The following is a 21,366-nucleotide window of genomic DNA, read 5'->3' as shown; positions in this document are numbered from 1 at the left end:
ATTTTCCTTTTGTACTTTGTGGTTCACAAAGTAAGCTCAAAGGTCAAGGGAGCAGTGAAGAGTTAGGTGCTTATGTTTTAAGGTCTTTTAAAAGCCTTTCATTTGATTCTCCCTTCCTTCTTGCCTATTTGGTGTTAAGCTATGCAGTTAGGCCGTAGAGCTATGAAAATGAACCACCGGCCTGCAAATCAACTTAGGCACATTTGTGTTCTTTCCAGGTTAAATCTCCCAACAGGGCTCTCTGCAGTTATTACCAACAGCCAATCCCCTCAGTGGGCCTGAAAAAAAAAAAAAACCCGTCCAAATCAGGGGCAGTCAACAATCCCCATAAATCGAAGCACAGTATACATTTATTTTACAATGGCAAATCAATCTGCTTTGCCAGTATCCTGCAACTTTTATTGAACTGGGCTTCCCGCCATAGGATACGCCCCCAAACTCTCGGTAATTACATATTTGTTAATTACAAATTAATTACAAATTACGATTGCTGTTTGCAATCGTGACTGGCGCTGCAGTCCTGATATCACAAAACGGGCCTCTTCCCCGAAGGCTGCAGTAGCAGCCACAGCAGTTTTCCCGCCCTACTGAGCGCTCACTACAATATGCTGGGCACTGCGCTAAGCGTGCCACCCTGCAAGTCCCCAGGGAGCGGCGGTGCACCCTCCGTTCCCGGAGCTCGCAGCCATTGTGGGGTGGGCGTTCGCCCAGCAGCGTGCTGACACGCCCTCTCCGTGCTCTGACCCGCGGCCAGGGCAGGAGGGGGTGCTCCGTGCGTGCTCGGAGGAAGAAGCGGCTCCCGCGGGCGTGGGTTAGTCGCTGCACAGCCCGCCGGTTCCCCTCCGCTGCGGGCGCCCCACGCGCCTCCCGGCCACGCGCTCCTAGCCCCGCCCGCGTGCGGCGGACGCACGGCCGCGAGCGCGCGCCCTCCCCGCGCCCCCGCGGCGGACGCACGGCCACGAGCGCGCGTGCGCCCCTCCGAACGTCCCCGGGAGCCGCGCCAGAGCGAGCGCCGGGGCCGGGCGCGCAGGAGTGAAAAGGAGGCGGCGGCCGCGGCTGCGAGCAACAGATCCGGGAGCCGCGAGCAGACGCGTTCTGCTGTTGGTCGATTTTTTTTTAACTTCAAAAATATTATTAAATTAGAAAATCTTGGATTTTTAAATGGCGCTGGCCCCGGGTCAGCGGGCGGTTTTCTTTGCTTCAAGATGGGCTTTGCCGTTTCCGTCGTGGGGACCAGTGGTGGCCTGATTGTCAGTCTTCTCCGGGCATTTTTAAGGCAAGGAGCCGAGCGCTGCATGTAGGCGAATCACGCTGCAGCGCGGTTTGGCTTTTAAAATTATTATTTGGGGCAGTGAACAGCCGATCTCGGGCACTTCGCCCTCTTTGCAGAAGAGGCTGCGAGTCGGAGGTGGGTCGCTCGGAGGGTGGAATTGTTCGCGGGTGAGCGAGCCCCGGCCCCGCGCACAGTCCAGGCGGCCCCGAGTGTGTGTCCTCACCCTGCCGGCGCCGGGAAAATGGAGGCTGTGATTGAGAAGGAATGCAGCGCGCTCGGAGGCCTCTTCCAGACCATCATCAGCGACATGAAGGTAGGACGCCGGGGGCGCGGCTGCGGTGCGGGCGGCCGCGCAGTGACCTCGCCGCGGAGCTTCGCCTCCGCCCCGGGCCGTCCGCCCGGCCCTTGCTTACGCGGTGGCCGCCGGCCACCTGCGGGAGCGCTCTGGCCGGGTGTCACCTGCTCACCCGCGGCGCCGCTCCGGGCACTGCTGGGTCACCGAGCTGGGCGGCTTCCCTGGGGGTGTCTGATGCCCCCTGCCCTCTCCACGCTTATTGTCCCAGGGGGCGGTAACATCTCGTTTCCGTGGGGGCGCAGGGCCCCGACCCCAAGTTTTCCATTGTCTGTCGCTGGACCGAGCGTCTGCGACCCGCGGAGGATGGGTGCCTGGGCACACACCTGATTCCCCCGAGTACGGGGTGGGGGCACCTGGTGCGGTGGTGGGGAGGGGTATAGGGGCTCTGCCCGGCCGCGGGAACTAGCCCCCACCCCCCACCCGCGTCCCCGGCCGGATAGCTTTGCCTCTCCCTCCTGGGCTTTCAGGTTCATCCTGGTGGGGGGGGGGGGTGCGGAATCTGAGCAAATTAGGTATTAATTAGGCTGTTCCACAGCTGGTGAGGGTATGCATGCCTTCCCTCAACCCTCCCCAGGGGCGCGAAGCAGAAGTTCCCAGAGTAGCCTTGCTGGGGACCTTCCTTCTGGCTGAGCCTCCTAGCCTGAAGGCAAGATTGGAGCCCCCTAAACAACTGTATTTTTACCCCCTCCGCCCCCCAAACACAGACTCCCGGTTTTCTCTTGGAAGGATTGTGTAGATATTGTGTGTGTGTGTGTCTGTGTGTGTCGGTGTGCGCGCGCGCGGGCACGTGTGTGTGTATTGGGGGCGGGGAACAACACCCTGGCTTTTTCCTGCAAAGGGTGGGACTGGGGATAACCTGATCCTTGGATGTGGATTTTCTGGTGCATAGAGATAGACCAGGGCCCTGTGTTACTCATCCAAAGGAAATATAACCAGCCGTGCGAGCTGCCTGGAGGTGGGAATTGGGGGCGGTGGGGGGATTTTTTTTTTTTCTTGTGTATTTAGGGAGCTTCTCTTTGGCTCTGGCCCAGCCCCAGTTTGCCTCAACAGATCCGGGGAGGTGGTGTTTAATTAAAAGCTCGGCTTCCAAAACGAGTAGGCAGGTTTGGAAGGCTGTGCAGCCGGTGGGTGTGGACAGCCCCTCTTCAGCCGCTGCCTGGGCGTCTGGAGGAGCTTCTGTCTGATGAAGTGTAAGGTTTGGAGAGGCTTTGGCCTGGGAGATGGACTTTGCAAAGGAATGCTCAGCTGTCATGGCCTGCTTCCCCTTTTTAGAACCAACTGCCATCTCCTCAAGGGTGAACTTTCCCAAGGTGCCTCCATCACAGTCTTGTCCATCTTTCTACAGAGGCAGGTTTTTTTTTTTTTTTTTTTTTTGTTTGCTTGTTTCTGGTTTTTGTTTTGTTTTTTGTTTTTGTCAGAAATTGACATTCATGTAGCATTATCTTTCCCGAGACCCTGCTTGTCCAGGAATGCCTTTAATCCAGCCACTTGGAATTAGGTGGATTATTCCCTGTTCAAAGACAGCCTCTTTCATTCCCTTGCCCTCAATCCACATGGATTTATTGAAGTGCTCTTTTGAGACAAAGATTGGTGTCCCTGCCTTGGACTCTGGGGGGAGGGGGTGTCTTGTTAACTTAAATTCTATACGCCTTATAATCAAAGATTTAGTTTGAGGCACGTGTGTATTTTGATCACCAGGGGAAGAATTTGAGATGGGTTGGTAAAGCTGTGGGTGTTTTTTTTTTTTTTTTTGGAGAAGAGAAATGCATGTTTCCTAGTCCTTCAGTAGTAACAAGGACCCAGTGACCTAAAAGTTCTGCCCACTGCAGTCCCAGCGTGTTCACATCTTGAGTTTTTTTTCTCTCTTTGTTCCTTAATTCCTAATCTGTCCAGTCTTGGTTCTTTGTATTTATTGGCTTCAACCCTGAGCCATTCAAAAGGTAGCTCACCACGGGATGGGCCCCCTGTTTTCCACCTGCCTCCCATGGCTGCCTTTAGCATTCTGGCCAGAGGGATTTGTGGGTGCTAAGGTAGCATGCTTTTCCCTCTGCAAGATTCCAGTTAAAAATAAAGATTTAATGCCCCTTCGGGGCTGGATCTATAGTTTGTGGTTCCTGACTTTTTTCTCTTTGAATTTAGTAGGGTTTGTTCAGCATCCTGTGGGAAGGCATTTATTTTAGGGTTGTTTGTTTTGTTTTGGCAAAGATTGTAAAAGCAAGCTTGAGTTGAAGACTAAAACTTGCCTTGGGGTCTGCAGAATTCCAGACTTTTTGGGGAGTAGAGATAAGGAAAAAGGAGTTGACTTATTTCCAAGATTGTTTATGCATAAGATAATTGTTGGATATTTTCATGGAGTTTTCTTCTTAAAAGACTTTATGGATAGGATGGGAGTGACATTTTAAAAAGGAATTAAAACATTTGGCCACGTAGGATAAGCAACGTGTAGTATGCATAATGCTTGAAGTCACCAGCAATTAAAGTCAGTCTTTCATATCTGAAATCAGGTGGCTTTCTAATGACCTGTTTATCCTTGTTTTCCTCTTTTTTGAACTGCCATGATGGGTTTCTAATGTCTTTGGTCCCCTTTCTCTTTGCTTTGAAGGACAAGTGTATATGTTGGAAACCCATTTGGAATCCCATCTTGAGAAAATTTTTAGGTTATTTTCCCAGAAGGAATGTTACACTGGGGTGAGGAAAGGGTAAGGAATTTTTTTTTTTTTTTTTAAGCAGCATTTGATTCTCCAAAATGTACAGCAACACAGGAAGGGAGTCAGTTTCCTCTTTGGAGGAGAGGAAAAAACAACAACAACAACAACAAAAAATGGAATAATTTCAAGGCCTAACACCATATATCTTCTAAAACCAAAAAAAAAACCTCAAGACATTGAGAAGCTAGAGAGGAAACTTTCTACTTTTTTCTAATGATCCTTCATCTGGCTAAATCCTCAGTGTTTTATCCTTTTCAGGGGAAGGGTGCGGAAGTAACCCTCACTCGTCTTCCATCGGGATCCAGCAGCAGCTGTTAAATAACTTATTGATTCCTTGACGAGAGGAAACCTTGTGTTTTTTTTCCTCCTGTCTTCCACCCCACTGTGGTGGTGGTCACTAATGATGGTGGTGTGCAAAATCGCTTACTGGCTGCCTTTCCGCCCGTCCACATAAATCAAGTTGTCTGATGTGAGCTGGTCCCAAAGGAAAGGGGAGATGAGATTCATGTGGCTGGAGGCAAGGGCTTGTTGCTCATACATCTGGGGGAACTATAGCATGGAAGTGACTGTATGGAAGGCCAGTTGACTGGCTTCTGATGCTTGACAACATTTAGACATTAAAGAGGGCCTAGAATCTTTTTTGTAGTTTCTAGCCAAATGCCAAGAAAAACAGGCTACGTACAACAAATAGCAGATATGAGCCATTACTTATTTATTGAGCTATAACTGACATTTGACATTATATTAGTTTAAGGTATACAGCATAGGGATTTGATGCTGTGGTAGTTAAAAAAAAAAAATATATATATATATATATATATTTTTTTTTTTTTATTTAGGTAATTGAACCAGCCATAGAATTTGGTGGTGTTTCGGGTGCTTTTAAGACCAGGAGATTGGCCAAACTCGAGGGCAGGTCACTTTGTGGCTATCTTGCTTCTTTTAATAATTAACTTAGTTGTGTGTGTGTGTGTGTGTGTGTGTGTGTGTGTGTGTTTTAAAGTTGGATCCTAAAACCAAATATTTTCCTCAGCTTTGTTGCTCAAGAATCAGTATGTCGGGAGCTGAATTGGGCCTGGTGCAGGGAGAACTTTGTACTAGGTTCGAGAGTGTGTTGGGGGTTATGTAATGAGACTGGGGGGTGAAGAACACCCGACCACACCTTGAATTCCCTACCCTACGTCCCCCTGTGGACAGGGGTGTCCTGTTACCAGCACCTGCACCGAGCAGAATAGGGGCCTTGTTCAGTTCCTCTCCACTGCCCCCCACCTCTGTTTGTACCAGTATCCTCTCTCCTAGGTTCTGCCTTAAAATTAGAGCTGCTAAAGGAGCTTCTTGAATTCCATGGAAATCTTTTGTGGTTCGAAGGCATGACATGGTATTTTCCCTTACTTATCATAGATCAAGAATGCGGGTATTGGGTCCAGCACTGGATAATGATTTCAGGGTTGTTTTCCCCCCGCCCTGCCGCTTTGGCTTCAGGGTTCCTGTCAGACAAGAGGCTCCCTTCCTTGGTGTTTATCGAGGGCCTGCTATGTGGAAGGCCTTTTGCTGGGCAGCGAGGAGCCAGAGAGCCACTGAGGCAGGTCCTTGGAGAGGACAAGCTGTGGGTCATGAGTAGATAACGTGAGTGTAATATGGTGGCCACGAAGGAAGGGCATCAGTCAGTCCTTGAAGGGCTTGCCTTTGACTCTTCAAAAAAAAAAAAAAATAATAATAAAAATATTTTCTCTAGGAAGATACTGAAAACCCAGCCAAGGCCTCTAAGAGCAGCCAGGTGCTCTGAAGGGAGGCTGGCTTCCTTGTAAATGGTGACACACAAAAGCAGGACGAGCAAAACCCTTGTAAAGTACAGATGGGCCTCATGTTGGCTTTTCTCTTCACAAATGGCTGTGTTTGCCCAGGATTTTACAGCTTCCTCAGTTTGGGCCTGTGAGAGAAGGTGAAGTGAAGATATCATAAAATCTGCAGCAGGAAACCGCCCAGAATGGGTGGCTGTTCAAAGATTTAGGGCCTGTTCTATCTGGATCAATCTGTTTGGTTTTTTAGGTGCAGATCTCATCCAGATTTAGAAAGAAGTCTTGTTTGTTTGTTTGTTTTGGTTTTGGTTTTTTTTTTGGTCTTAGCTTGGATGTTTCTCTGGGAAAATCCCTTATACATCATATTTCGCCAAATTGTTTAGAACTTGTTGCTTGATGCTGTGAACCTTTATGTTCTGAATTTCTGCAGTTAGCGATGCCCTGAACAAAGAGAGAAGGTCAATCCTAGGTCATGGTTTGAATGGAAGATGAGCTGAGTTTGAATTTTGCCTGGTTCAGCTATCAGCCAGTTCTTATGAGAGTAACTCATAATTCTATAGTATTTATTGAGCATCAGCAAGGTTGCAAAGTTGATGCTATGATTCAGCAAGTAAAGATACAGAATTCCCAGTTAAATCTGAATTTCAGGGAAACAGTCAGCAACTTTTTAGTGGAAGTATGTCCTGTGCAAACTCTGTCTTCTCAGCTGCTGACTGACCTCTTGTACATTGAAATGCTCTTTTGCAGCCAGGGAAAGGGAAAAAGCTAAAATGATATCTGTCAATATGGCCAGTTCATTTGAGGTTGTTAAAATGTTTGGAGGATGAAAAGGTTGAAACTATTGATCTATTAGATGCTTTATCTGTAATTTTCATCTAGGCTTTTCCAGTCTTCCCGGGGATGGGTGAGAGCTGGCAAGATTCCTTCTGCAGGAGACCGTTTAGGTGTTCAAATTGGGTATGGAAAAATGAGATCATACCAAGTTCACCATTACTTCTCGGAACTGCCTTCGGGACACTTTCCCCTGAAACCCACACCTCTGCAAAAACAAAGAAATACTCCCCCCCAACCAAACAAAAGCCAAAGGCAGATTTAGCTGCCTAGGACATCAGACAAGAAGTATCTGGGGCTCCTTAGAGGGAACTGACGGATGCCTTAAGCAGTTTAACTCCGATTTGCAGATTGTACTGCTGATACGGCTTTATTAAGTAGCAAACCAGAGAGGCAAGTGGAGTAAATTAATTGGCTGAGCGTTGAGGAAGCCTGTTGTATTTGATTGCCCAGGTTCTCCCTTGAATTAGTTGGAGATTGCGGAAGGTTTCCTCTGAGTATCTGAAACACAGACACACACAACCCCCCCAAAAGCAAAACTAAACCCACCCAGCTTAGATTCCAGACCAGCCCACCCATTGGCAGTGTTTCCCTTCTCTTAGCCCAAGGAGGACCTTGGCATGGGGCTGTGTCGTCTCAGCTGCTTCCTTTTTTAGGATGCTCTCACACGCCACCTGGCACATGGTAGGTGCTGAGTGTTCGTTGCATATGGTGAACGTGGAGCAGGAAGGGACTTGTGAGAGGCTGCTATGTGCCAGGCATTGCGCTGAGTGCTTGGTGGGCATGGAGTCTTGCTATCCTCACATCAACCCCACTTTACAGATGGGAAAACTGAGGCTTGAAGAGAGGCAGTGACTTACCTAAGGCCGTGGTGAGGTGGATTGGTCTTTAGACCTTGACCCATTTGATCCTAAAGCTGGAGCTCTTTAGAACGTGCTGAAAGTGGGGGGGGGGGGTTATTGGTAGAGGACAGCATACGGAACACTTTCCTAGTACTACAGGAGGCTCGAGGAAGGAATCAGGGTCCTATCTCTGTGCCTCTAGCCCAGAGCCAACCTGGAGGTGTGAACTTGAGCTCAGATGGTGTGAGGACTGCTGTAGGGCCGGCCGCTCCCATCTGGCTGTCACTTTTGTGGAAGTCATTTAATTTATGATCTATTGATATGTTGTGGCTTCCTTCCGTCTCCCACTCACCAGTCTTCTCTAACAGACAACCTGGCATTCTCCTTTCCTCTTCTGGGTGTGCAGAGGGGAAAGAAGCCTTTGGGCCAGGCTCTGGCCTGTCACCCTTGGCTCCTGTCCTTGTCCTCATGCAAAGTGTCTGCAGTCTTCTTCTCCATAACTGGCCAGAGGGCCATGTTTATATGTCCAGGGAACCCATCGGTCCCTGAGACTGGACGACTATACAAGCCTGGCAATCCTTTCTAATTACAGGAGTTAAATAAGTTCACCCAAAGTTCAAATGAGGCCTCAAAAAGAACTCCTTACCTTGAGCTCATTTTGTGTCCAGCCCTGGAACTTCCTTGTAAAAGAGCTTTCTGTATTTAATTATGTCCCGGTAGCCCTCTGGTTTGGTTCAGTCTGTAGAGCCATTTCAGGTCTGTGTTTGGAGAAGTTGATGGGATCGCCAAAAAAACTCCTTCCTGTGCTGATTCTTGGCATATACAGCCTTGGTCGTAGTTTCTAAGTGGTTTTTCTTTTCCTGTCTAGTTTAAGTGGGTGAAAAAAAAAATCAATTGAGTGCCTTTGAGCTGTGTGTCTTTTTATTTGCTTTCTTCTCCTCGAAGAATTTGGGCAGCAGTAAAATCTGAGTTTGCTCAGCATCAGTGGCCTCCCGAGTCCTGGAGGTGGACGGCAGGCTTTGCCTGGAACTCCCTTCCCCGCGCCACCCCCCCTCCTCCCCCCCCCCCCCGCACCCGCACAGGACGGGTCTCTAGGGGGCTGGAGGATTGGGTCTGTCCAGAGAAGGAGGTTCTGGGCAGGTGTGCCCCTTTTGGTAGAATGGGCCTGGTTACAGGCATAAGAGCATCGGATTCCCTGCCAGCCTTACCACACTGATACCTGGACCCTATTTCCTGGAAGCTGTCATTCAGTGCTTCTGGGGTACATCTTGGACATTCAGTTTTTTTTGTAAAGTACCCCCAGGTAATTCTAATGTGTAGTCAGGCTTGAGAACCACTGAGTTACAAACAGTTTCAGCATCCTTAAAAGTATTTTTCTCAACCTTACCGAAGTCTGAGTAAAAGCATGTTTAGATGTTTGCACAACAACGTGAATATACTTAACACTATTGAACTGGACACTTAAGAGTGGCCAAGAGGGTAGATTGTATGTTATATGTATTTTGCCATGATTAAAAATAAAAATAGGGGCACCTGGGTGGTTCAGTTGGATAAGCTTCTGACTTCGGCTTAGGTTATGATCTCACAGTTTGTGGGTTCGAGCCCCGCGTCGGGCTCTGTGCTGACAGCTCAGAGCTTGGATCCTGCTTCGGATTCTGTGTCTCCCTCTCTCTCTGCCCCTCTCCCGCTTGCGCCTTGGCTGTCTCTCAAAAGTAAATAAACATTAAAAAAATAATAAAATAAAAAAACAAAAATTTATGGTGAAACAACATTAAAGTGAATAATTGAAATAGAAAAATAGAAAAAGCATTTTTAGCATTCTTAACAATTTTAAATATACAGTAGCCCTGTCCAAAATAATTTTCTTTTTTTAAAAAAATGTTTAGGCAGAGAGAGAGAGGGACAGAGGATCCAAAGCATGCTCTGTGCTGACAGCAGAGAGCCTGATGTGGGGCTCGAACTCATGAACTGTGAGATCATGACTTGAGCCAAAGTTGGATGCTTAACCGACTGAGCCACCCAGGTGCCCCTCCAGTATGATTTTCTACAATAATGGAAATTGTCAAATGTTAGCCAGTAGCACATCTGACTGTTGAGCACTTGAAGTATGGCTACTGTGACCTAGGAACTGATTTTTAAGTTTTACTCAGTTTCAATTTTTTAAAAATGCCCTATGTGGCTAACAACTACCATATTGGACAGTACAGATCTGTATATAACATACCATCTAAGTAAAAATAGTGAGCTTCCTGCACACCTCTGTTTCCTTCTGGCTCCTTCATTGCCTCTGAAGCCCTCCTGAAGAAATTCTAGAGCTACTGTTGACCTTAGAGGGAAAGAGATCTGGTTTTCACTCCTGTGGGCAATTTGCTTAATCTCTCAGCCTCCTTTTCCTCTTCTGTAGATGGGTCTAAGAAAGTACCCACCTTAGACGACTCCGAAATGAGACCTTGCTTGTGAAGCACTCCACACTGTGCCCTGTGTGCTGGCCCTCGAATGTTCGCGGCTGACTCTTTAAATCAGTATAGTAATTCTCTCTACCTCACTTCTTAGGGCAAATGCTACCCCACCCTTGACCTGGCTGTTATTTCGAATTTGCAGTGAAGTTGCAAGAGATGGAGTTTTTTTTTGTTTTTTTTTTTTTCATGCTAAGTAAATGACTCCTGAGTTCATTTATAACCTCATCTGCCTCAGCTGAGCCTATTTGCAGTTCTCTATTTGCAAACTCACTGTATATCAAGGGAGAGGAGAGCTGGGTGCCTGGCTGAGGTCCTCAGGGCATTTAATGCTTATATTTAAAAAAAAAAAAAAAGTGTTGGCCGAGATGTGATATTAAGGGGAGAGGAGTTGCTTCATAAGGCCCATCTTTTTCTGTCTTCATTGTTTGAATTCTTGAATTCATTGTTTGATGGTCTTCTTTTTCTGGAATGACCACCCGAAAAGTGGCCTCATTTGCCTCTAGCCTGCCCTGTAGCAGCAGCTTTGCACTGATCTTCTGTTCCTTTCTAGGACTTGGCCATATTGGGGTTCTTCCTACTTGCTGAATGGGGCTCACCTGCCTTAGCCTGGATTCAAGGACGCCTGCAGTTTGGCCCTAGCCCAGTGCTCTGCTGCAGGCCGAGTGCTCCCCATCCCGGAGTCCCTGGCTTCTTGGAGCACATCCCATGCCTCTCACGCTTGCCGTTTGTCCTGCTTGGACAGTGCAATGCAGACTCTCTCTATTGTTGTCTGTTGAAATCTTTCTCATCCTTCAAGGCCCCACTACAAAGTTATCTCCTTTCTGGGCCCTCTTTTTTCCACCAAGCCAGATAGCCTTAGGCATTCTTCACATTCTGTGTTGATTCCATCTAGTATTTGTGGCATTCTACCTTAAGCGGTTGCCCTTGGGCTTTGAAGCCTGGCTCTGCCACTTTGTAGCTAAATTACTCTGGGCAAGTTGCTCAACCTCCCTGAGACTTGATTTTCGTATCTGTGAAATGGGGGAAATAATACTTCCCTCTTAAAGTTTTAGAGGTTTACATGAGAAAGTATATGGAAAGGGCATAGCATGAAATAAATGCTAAACAAAATGCTCTTGTGTAGCTCTTGTCTGAGCTACCCTGGTAGTTTCTAGTGGAGTATCCTGCCCATAACAGGATGAGATGTTTCAGAAAATCCAAGAAACCTGTATCTCCACTTTGATATGCAATAGAGACAATATATGCTTTTCAAATCTCAACATAACGAGTAATTTGAGAGAACACGGTACATGTATTCAACAGATACCATGATGTGGCTGTTATGTGCCAGGCGCTGCTGGGGGCAGAGATACACCTGTGAACAAGACAGATAAAGTCCTTGCCCTAAAGTTGTTTTGTCTAGAAGAGGAGCAGACAAACAGCAGGATCTTGGGGAGGGCCTCTGCTTTTCATTTGGAGCCAGAGGACAGGGTCAGGGAAGGCTTTGGTACAAGTGACACCTAAACTGAGAACTATGTTTTATTTTGCTATTTAATAAGCCTTTATGTGGCACAACCAGGCACTATTCTAGTGCTTTACAGATAGACTCTTACTCCTCCCAGCAACCCAGGTACTTCCTGTATATCCACAGTGAGGTAGTTACTGCTATAACTCCCATTTTACAGATGGAGAAAGTGAGGTGCAGGGAGGTTAAACCGTTTGCCCACCTCATACAACTAGGGTGAGGTAAGGCTGGGATTTGAACCCATGCAGTCCCAGGGTCTGTGCTGGTCTACCACCGTGGGCTCTCACAGCATGGTGTTTGAGAATTTCCTTTTCAGATTCTGTAATGGGTGTGTTTCATTGATGTCTTTGTTGATTGCCCTTTCTATACCTTTAGGACTCACGATGAGCCAGATGAAGTATAACCATCTAGGCTCTTCTCTGAAGTGCTTCAAGGAGCTCCAGGGGCCTCTATTTAAAGCAGAGTTTGACCCAGCCAACGTGATATTGTTGGGTGGTTGACTCACCCCATGGGTGCCTCTGATTTGTCAGTAGACGGAAGTAGGTGGGGGGCAGGCAGGGTGTGAGACCTAAGGCTCTGATGCAGCCGTCGAAGGTGACAACCACAGGACACACGTTTGTTCTACTGAGGAACCCCCCCCTCCATCGGGGTCGTCCCAGTAACGGCTCTGCACCCCACATGACTGAGTGCAAAACAGGAAGGGGGGATATTTGCAGTAGGAGGCTGGAAATGCTTCGAGATTAGTTTCCAGGGAGACCTCAGCTTCACTTCTGAGGCCTGGCTTGCTTGAGCCCGGCTCCTGCAGCTGAGCACGGAGTCATTAAGGAAGTCTTTGAGTTTGGTTTAATGGTTGTGCTTTGTTTTGAAGTGATTGTTTACTGAACCTTCAAAGCCAGCTCTCCAGCAGGATGTGATCTCGGGCCTGAATAATTGGATGAGGCACCCCAATAGGAAGCAAGTAGCGGGGAGCAGAGCCAGCAGTAGCTAGCTGGTGGCCAAGCCTTTGGCATCTGAGCACTCCGAGGCTCCGCAAACTGCTGCTGGAGGGACTGAGGTCGTCTTGCAGCCAGGAGTCGACCTGAAGCAAGGGTCCCTTGGAACCTGGCCTCTTTGATGTTGTGCTGGCCTTAATTAGGGACACCCTAATTAAGTCACTAAGGAGGAAGCTTATTTCTAAAAAAAAAAAAAATTAGCAAATGTTTTGAGAGCATTTCATGAGGGATTACTTCTCAAAGATTATGCAAGCAATATAAAGTTAATGGAAGAAAAACTAAGAAATTTCAGTTAAGTAAAAAATAGAACTCGCCCATAACCACTTGATTACAAAGTGGGTTATGTACGCATGTTTTAGACAAAGGTTCACGTGGCCTACGCTGTGCCAGAAATTTCTTTTTTCACTTAGCTTTGCACTTACGCTGTCTTTCCGTGTATGTAGTTATGAGCCATGTCAGTTTTAATGTTGTGTGGTGTTCCACTGTTTTGTTTGTGTAACAGTTGTTTTATTCAATTGACCTGTATCTGAGGGCTGACTGTATGCCAAGTTCTGTGTTAAGTGCCGGGGACACAGCAGTAAATAACATGGACGCAAGTCCCTGTCTCTTGGACATTCTAGGGGAGTGGGGACAGACAAACTGAATAAGTTAGTTCTTTTGTATATTAGAATGGGGAAATATAGAGCAGGGGCGATGTTGTTGTTTTTAAATAAGGTGGCTAGGGAAGGTCTCACGGAAAAGGTGACCTTTGAGCAACACCGTATGACGTATGTGGATATCCGAGGAAGAATGTTCCAGGTCAGGGGGAGAGTGTGCAAAGACTTTGAGATGGGTGCCAGTTCCACGTGTTCCGTACGGATTCGTGTTTAGGCTGTGCCCGGTTTTTCACTAATTATAAGCAACACTGCAGTGAGTATATCCTTGAAGCTAGACGTTGATTGACATTGACAGTTTCCCCTGAAGGATTTAGCCTGGGTCAAAGGTACGTACTTTTCAAGGCTTTTCAAACGCATTGCCCAATGCCTTTCAGAAAGCGCATATCAGTTCACATTCCCATGTGCGGGTGCTCATCACCAGGGATTATTTCTCAAGGAGCTAGACTTGAATATTGGGACTGAGAAATTGCTGAGGCCATAGCTTGCAAGGCCTCAGAGGCACTGGGCGTCTTATCTGGGGTGGTGATTCTCAAATCTTGCTGTGTGTGATTGTAGCGAGAAAGTAGGAATCTCCCCTGGGGAATGTGTTAAATGCAGGTGTCTGGGCCCCCTCCCCAGAGATTTTGGTTCTGTAGCCCCGGGTGGGGCTCAGACATCTGTAGTTTCAGCAAACATTCCTGGTGAGTCTCTGGTAGGTTGTGATTATACCAGTGGGGGGTGGTTCATGGGCCACCCTGAGCTACCTGCCAAGAGCCTCCTGTGCCGCCCATGAAGCTCTCCCGCTCCCCTCTCCCGTGCCCCCAAATTACACGTCCCTGGAAAGTGTTCCCGGTGACCAAAATGATGCCCAAGCCTAAATGTAGCATGATCTCCCGTATTTCCTTTCCTTTGTTGTTTCTCTTTTTAAAAGTTCGTGTATTTATTTTGCGAGAAAGAGAGAGCAGGGGAGGAGCAGCTAGAGAGGGAGAGAGAGAATCCCAAGCGGGCCCTGTTGTCATCGCAGAGCCCAAAATGGGGCTCTATCTCATGAACTGCAAGATCATGACCTGAGCTGAAATCAAGAGTGGGACGCTTAACCGACTGAGCCACCCAGGCGCCCCCTTTGCTGATTGTTTCTTTTGCAGGGAAAATTTTCTCCCTTCTTTATTTCCTTCCTCTTTGCCAGGGAAACTCCCCTTTGTCCTTAAAGACCTAGGTGAGGCATTACCCACCTCTGGAAGCTTGCATCAACCCCACCTCCTAGTGCTTTATATTTGGAGTATTGTGCCCTCTGACTGGTGGCTCACACATCAGCGTTCCTACTAGCTAGAGCTCCTCAACGCTTTGATTCCTAATCTCTGTGTGGCCTGTACCCCACTCTGTGCCTGTGCATAGTAGGTGCTCATTAAATGTCCGAGTTAGGGTGGCTGGCATTGTGCGTTGACTCCTGAAAATAGCAGTCACTGGGATTTATTGAGTTCTAAGTGCTGGTCACCATTCTAAGCACTTGCATTATTTCCCTTATCCTCATTGCTTTCCTTGGAGGTGGGGACTAGCACGGGCATCGTTTACAGATGAAGACAGGGCAGTTCCACGTGACTAAGTAACCTAGGTCACCCAGTGAGTAGATCTGAAATCTTGCAGTCTGACTCTAGAGCCATGCTCTTCTTAAAAAAAAAAAAAATTTTTTAAATGTTTCTTTATTTAGAGGGAGAGAGAGCAGGGGAGGGGGAGAGAGAGAAAGAATCCCAAGCAGGCTCCACACTGCTAGCACAGAGCCCCCTCGCAGGGCTCAGACTCCCGAATCGTGAAAATCCATGAGCTGAGCTGAAATCGAGTCGGACACTTAACTGACCGAGCCACCCAGGCGCCCTTCTCGCGCCATGCTCTCCACCGCTACGTCACACTGGTCCTTTCAGACGCTGGAGTCTGGCTGCCCATCAGGGCACTTACCCAGGCGAGGAGGAGGGCGTGCAGTGGAAAGACTACAAAGAGGGTGGTGGGTGTAGACGTATCAGGGTTACTGCCTTTTTTGGTGACCCCCCCCCCCGCCCCCACCGCCGGCTGTCATTCCTAGCAGCCTGGGGTGGGGTTTGGGGGTTGTGGGGGAGGCACTGTTTGGTGGAAGGTGGCAGAGCACACGAAGTGTGTGCAGAGTCGTGAGGCCGCTGCTCCCCCGGGGTGGACCTGACAAGTTGCAGAATCGGGTTTGGGATTGGGTGGAGGCAAGTCTGAGAGGGCACTTCCAGGGAGAAGTGGGTGAGGACAGGTACACAAACAGGAAATAATGGTGACGACGCTTAAACATTTGATAGGGTGTGCAGGTCACCAAGTATTTTGTTCACTATTTCATGTGGACATTTATACACAGGAAAAACAGATGGAACAGAAGCTTTGCACTCTACCTAGTGGGACAGAGGTTGGGGGGGTAGACGTACATGTATTATTTCGGGGAGGCGTAGATGTAAGCACTTGGGTGAGAGCCTCCGGCCCCCGTGCGAGGTGGTTAGATCTTGAGTTCACAAGTGTCCGGTTGTGGAGAAGGAGTAAGTTTTAGGTGAATATGTGAAACGGTTGCGTTTTATTTCATTTTATTTCATCTATTTATTTTGCGAGAGAGTGTGCATGTGAGCAGGGTAGGGGCACAGAGAGTGGGAGAGCGAGAATCCCAAGCAGCCTCTGCACCATTAGCAGAGAGCCCGATGGGGGGCTTGAACTCATGAACTGGGAAATCATGACCCGACCCGAGACAGAGAGTCTTGACTAGATGCTTAACCGACTGAACCCCCCCCTGGTGCCCCTGGAACAATGGCATTTTAAAAAGAACTGGGCAGGGGCACGTGGGTGGCTCAGTCAGTTGAACATCTGACTTCAGCTCAGGTCATGATCTCGCAGTCCGTGAGCTCGAGCCCCGCGTCGGACTCTGTGCTGACAGCTCGGGGCCTGGAGCCTGCTTCGGATTCTGTGTCTCCCTCTCTCTGCCCCTCCCCTGCTCATGCTCTTTCTCTCTCTCAAAAATAAGTAAACATAAAACTCTTTTTAAAAACAACTGGGCAGGGGCGCCTGGGTGGCTCAGTTGGTTAAGCGGCCGACTTCGGCTCAGGTCACGATCTCGCGATCTGTGAGTTCGAGCCCCGCATCGGGCCCCTGTGCTGACAGCTCAGAGCCCGGAGCCTGTTTCGGATTCTGTGTCTCCCTCTCTCTGACCCTCCCCCATTCATGCTCTGTCTCTCTCTGTCTCAAAAATAAATAAACGTTAAAAAAAAAAATTTAAAAACAACTGGGCAAACTTAGGAGCACTTCACGATACAAACTGGGTGCGAGGGCAGACCTTTCCCTGACCTTGGGCCGATTACTTAACCTCTGTGCTTTATTTTCCTGTGGAAAAAGAAAAGTGTTAAATGCCTGTCTGCCAAGTGCCCACACAGGGCTGTCTTGAGAGCCCTTTATACTCTCTCAAGTACTGTGTAAATGTGAGATGGGGTTCTTAATGATGATCATGGAATAAATTTGGACTCCTAGGCGGCCTTAGGTGTCTATCTGAAATAGTAAAGGCAATATGGCGGTACAGATTGGGGGGATAAATTTGGGGAATAGGAAGGGAGAGGAGAGGGGTTCACGCATCGATTTTGCAAAAGTTAAATAATAGGACTGGAAGCCTAGTTGCAGTTCCAGAACAACCCAGGGGTGCCCAGAGTGGCTTTGTCACCTTATGGCCGCCACCGTCCAGCACACCTTTCTGCATCTGCCCTGTCTAGTACCGAAGCCACTAGCCCCATGCGGCTGTTGAACACTTGAGTGAGGAGCTGAATTTTACATTTTATTTAACTGTAATGAATTTAAAGTTCCATCCAGGTGGCTAGTGGCTCTTCTATTGGAAGGCTCAGGATAGACAAAGGAATGCCTCTTGGTAGAAAATGTAAAAAACCAATCATACTTTGAAGATACAGTTGACCTGTTTGTTTGGTTCTTCTTTTATTCCCGGTGGAGACCTACCCGTGTGTCAGAAAACGGGCATTCTGGGCATGGAACCTCCTAGCGCTGGAGGAAGAAGACGCTGATGGCCTTGACTTAAGCAGGGTGTTATGGTTACAAATGGAGAAGTTTGTGAGGGGAGGTTGGGTGGAGGAAGCCCCTTTTGTGGTTAAATCTTCCTTTTCGCAGGCGTGTTTATTGTTGGTGAGCTTGGGCAAGTGGGTGAGGGTGGGCGTGTGAGGAAGTAACCATTGATTATCCCCAAGGCTGTCATCCACTTGATGGACAGGGATAATTAGTGGATTAGGCAAGCCCCAATCAGAGAATAAAAGCCCAGGAATGGTTTTTATGATGGATGGGCTTCCACAGTGCATTTCTTCTGAGGATCTCGGGGGCCCTCCCTCTTGCAGAATGGGGTGGGGAAGGGTGGTCTGGGGGACAAAGCTGTGACAGACAGTCAGGGGCCCTGTCCTTCATCCTTCACACCCACCTCTGGAAGCTGCAGATTCCTGCCCCCTGCTTGTAGAAGCCTGGGGTCCAGAGGCACTCCTGCTCAGGTCAGAAGCTTCTTCTGGAAGCTTTGCTTTTCATTTCCCTGAAGGCTGAGCTCAACAAGGGCTGACCTAGAAGGGGAGGAGGAGGGATGCTGTGGGCTGCACTGCTCAAGCTCATTCTGAGGAGGTTCCCGCAGACCTGCCCCGAGGACCTGGTGGCTGGGGAGGTGACAGCATCAGCCTTTAGAGGTGCTCCAGACAGGTTCTCTGATCTGGCAGAAGCAGATCAGTCCCGGCATCCATAGAAAACCGGAAGATGTGATCAAGTTATCCGTCATCGTACCACTAATGACAGCACCCGTGACCATTTCTGGTTCATTCCTATCAGACCTTTTCCAACACAAAGGGCTTTTCTTTGTTTTGTGTCTTTGTGTTGTTTTTTTTTTCCCCCCAAGTTCTTGAGGATCATGACCATTTCTAGGGTGACATTATAGCTCCCCTGGAGCATTTGCAGTTGTAATTGGGAGCTGTGTGTTGGGGGAGGCCTTGCACCTCACTTTGCGGACCAGGCAGGACCCAGCCTGCCTACTGAGTGGCTTTCTGCAGGCCTGGGCTGGGCAGCCGGTTCTGTTCAGCACACTTCCCAGAATCAGGGTAGCACTTGGGTCACGACGTCAGTCCTCAGCTGCAAAATAACAGCATCTGCTTCTCAGATTGTTGTGAGCGTGTAATAGAGTGTGTATCCAGCTGTGTTCTTCTGTGTGGTCTGTGGACCAGCAGCCTCAGCATCACTCAGGTTAAACATGCAACATCCAGGCCCACCTCACACCAAGAGAATCAGAACCTGCGTTTTTGCAAGATCCCCAGGTGGTAGAAACAATGTATGTGAAAGTTGGAGAAACGCTGATATGTGTGCCTGGCACTAAGCAACCCTTTAGAAAATGGTGATGCTTAATGATGATGATGGTGACATTGACGTCATCAGGATGAAAAGTGGGGCTTGGGTGGGGGGGTTCCCTGTCCGGTGGTGTGCCCAAGACTTGAGTCCTCAGGATCATGACCACTGGCGAGCCAGCCTCCATCTGCAACCTTTGGACAGGACAGAGGCCTTTGAGCTGGAACCCTACTCCCTATAGCCTGCACCCTGCTCCTCCAATCACTGTTCTATTCTCATCTAAGCTGAATGCTTCCTCCTTGTGAGAGTCTTCTCCAGCTCTGGCTCCTCTCAGATCACCCCTTCTCTGACCACGGCTCCCGGCTCCTCTGTGTTCCCTGTGTGGCAGCGTGGGTGTCTGATTCGCTCAGCTGTCCCCTGAGGTTCTGCTGTCGCAGCGGGCTGGGCTGGGAGAGGCCGTTGCTGCATTATTTATGGGGCATCGTTAACCAGCCGCACTGATGAGTTACACACAGTTTATTCTTCTGCTTCGTGTGTGGGATGCCATCCTGGGCCTCTGTTTAATACAGAACAAAACAAAGCAAAACAGAACCCCAAGCCAAAACAGCCACGGGCTGAGCCCTGCGCCCTGCATTAGGCGAGTGGCCTGTCCAGCCTTCTGGCTGTGGGGAGAGTGGAGGAAGGGGGGAGAAGAGGAGAGGGACCCAGGCGTGTTCCCAGAGTTCAACTTCGAGGGAGGGAGGGGTGGGTAAGCTGGCTCGCATATTTGTTTAAGTGGCCACAAAACTCTCAGGGAAGTTGACAGATTGGGCGGGACTTTTTTTTCAGAAGTAAGAAAATGACTTCAGTTTCCTCCCCACTCCCTAAGGGACCAGGCTGCTGTTAGGTATGTGACCTGTTAGGTTCTCTGGTCACCTAGGTGGTGTGGGATTTATGTCCCTCACCATCTGCCTGGAATTCTGCTCTCTTCTTTGTGGTTGAACTCTGACCTTGCCCTTGAAGGCTGCTCATGGTCACCTTGTCCATCCTGCCCAGGTCCTGCCAGTCCCCAGCATGAGTGCATCACTCCAGTGTCCCTTGGCGAGAGCCCCCATGTGTCATCTCTGCTTCCCTGTCTGTGTGCCAGCCGTTGCTCTTACTAGAAACCTTTTCCTTCCTCCCTCTGTTTCTCTGTCCTGGAGCCCACAGTGTGGTGAGGGAGACTCAGGCTCACAGATGGTGAGTTGAATGATGTGGGGGAAGCAGGTGCATTTGAGAATGCTGTGGAAGAGGTGACATTTGAGCTACGTGGTGATGGTGGAATAGGAGTTTTCAAGATTGTTGCATCCCTTGGAGGTCGGAAGAGAGAAGAGCCGCCCTTGGTGCTGTGTGGGGTGTGGGGAGCATGGTGGACGCCCCACCTGGCGGATGCAGGGGTGGGGCCCTGTAGCCGGTCTTCAGGGAAGCCCCGCCTCTCTTGCTGTAGGAGGGGGGCAGTCTTGCAGCTTGATTAAAGGAGTGTCCTCTACATGTTTGTAAACAGGCTCGTTTTCTCTTCCCGTTTCTATAATAGGGGACTTTCCCTTTTTCGGAATCCAGTGTGGTCTAAGGTCTATTTTCAACAAATTGCCAGGGGTTCAAAACCTACCCTCCTCTCCAAAGAAAGTCAGGTGGTTCCAGGGAGAGGAGAGTCACATTCCAGTTGTCTGTCACTTTGGACTTGGCAGAACCCGGGTGCCCGGTGGGAGTCTCATTTGCTTTGATTTTGGTCTGTCTGGAAAGTTGTGAAACTTTTATGTGTTCTCTGGTGAGCCCCACGGTGGGGTCTGTGTGAAGACTTTTTCACAGCCCCGGAAATGCATTCCTAGGGACCTCAAATGTGACCTGAGCCAGGTCAAAACCAGAAGCCTCAGAGGGGAGCTTTCTGGGACTTCTTGGTGGGTGGTGCAGGTCAGAAAATTGAGGACTGTGTTGGAATTGCTTTCTAAAAGGGTTCTCAGTGGATACTGCATCTTGATCTGCAGATTTCTTTTGAAATTTGAGCATTCTCGCTTTGGCTCAGTCTTAGAGTCTAGAAAAAGCCAGAGCTTTTTCTCTGTTACCTTTAACGCTTTGTTCAAATTTCTTCTCTCTCCTTTCTCACTTCCTCCAAGATTGTGATTTTAGTAGTAAAACTACTTTTAGGTGGGTAGAAACTTTTTTCTACCTTGAAAGAAACTTAAAAAAACAACCCAGATCTCGAACAATCCAACATCACTTTGCCTTTACCTTTTAATAACATTTACACACTTTTTAAAAAAAAAAAATTCTCAATAAGGAGGCTTTTTGTCTTCTGTTCTTAGAAGTTCTTTTCTTTTCCTTTTCCTTTTTTTTTTTTTTTTTTTTTTTAGAATCCATTAAATTATATATTGCCTAAAACAGGTGGGCCTGACACTCTTTGATAGACTGTCGAATATCATTAAATCAGGAGCGAGCTGCTTTTGGAAGCCTTCTTCTGGCTGAGTGGGCGTTCGTGGGTGGAGAGCTATGTGCTGTACCCCTTGACTGGAGAGGGGACCCTCCTTTTGTTGCTAATTTGGTAAAGACTTAAGTGAGGCTCCAAGCAGTGGGGGTAGATAAGTAGTT

General features: G+C 48.5%; 1 protein-coding gene across 9 annotated transcripts in view; it reads left to right on the top strand.

The window, feature by feature from the left end:
• The first annotated feature begins 995 nt into the window (after positions 1-995).
• The window catches only part of MTSS1 (MTSS I-BAR domain containing 1), a 163,464-nt gene continuing 143,093 nt past the window's right edge, over positions 996-21,366 (top strand). For 5 of the 9 annotated variants that reach the window (XM_042973353.1, XM_042973350.1, XM_042973352.1 and 2 more), the window contains exon 1: positions 997-1,586. In XM_042973353.1, coding sequence (XP_042829287.1) covers positions 1,515-1,586 — 72 coding nt within the window. In that variant the 5' untranslated portion in view covers positions 997-1,514. Of the gene's footprint in view, positions 1,587-21,366 lie in introns of all 9 variants that reach the window. The other 4 variants (XM_042973346.1, XM_042973347.1, XM_042973348.1 and 1 more) reach the window with 1 other exon arrangement.

The sequence above is a fragment of the Panthera tigris genome, chromosome F2 (assembly GCF_018350195.1).
Source record: "Panthera tigris isolate Pti1 chromosome F2, P.tigris_Pti1_mat1.1, whole genome shotgun sequence".
Classification (NCBI taxonomy): Eukaryota; Metazoa; Chordata; class Mammalia; order Carnivora; family Felidae; genus Panthera; species Panthera tigris.
Note: the sequence above shows the minus strand (reverse complement) of the source record. Positions and strands in the feature narration are given on the sequence as shown.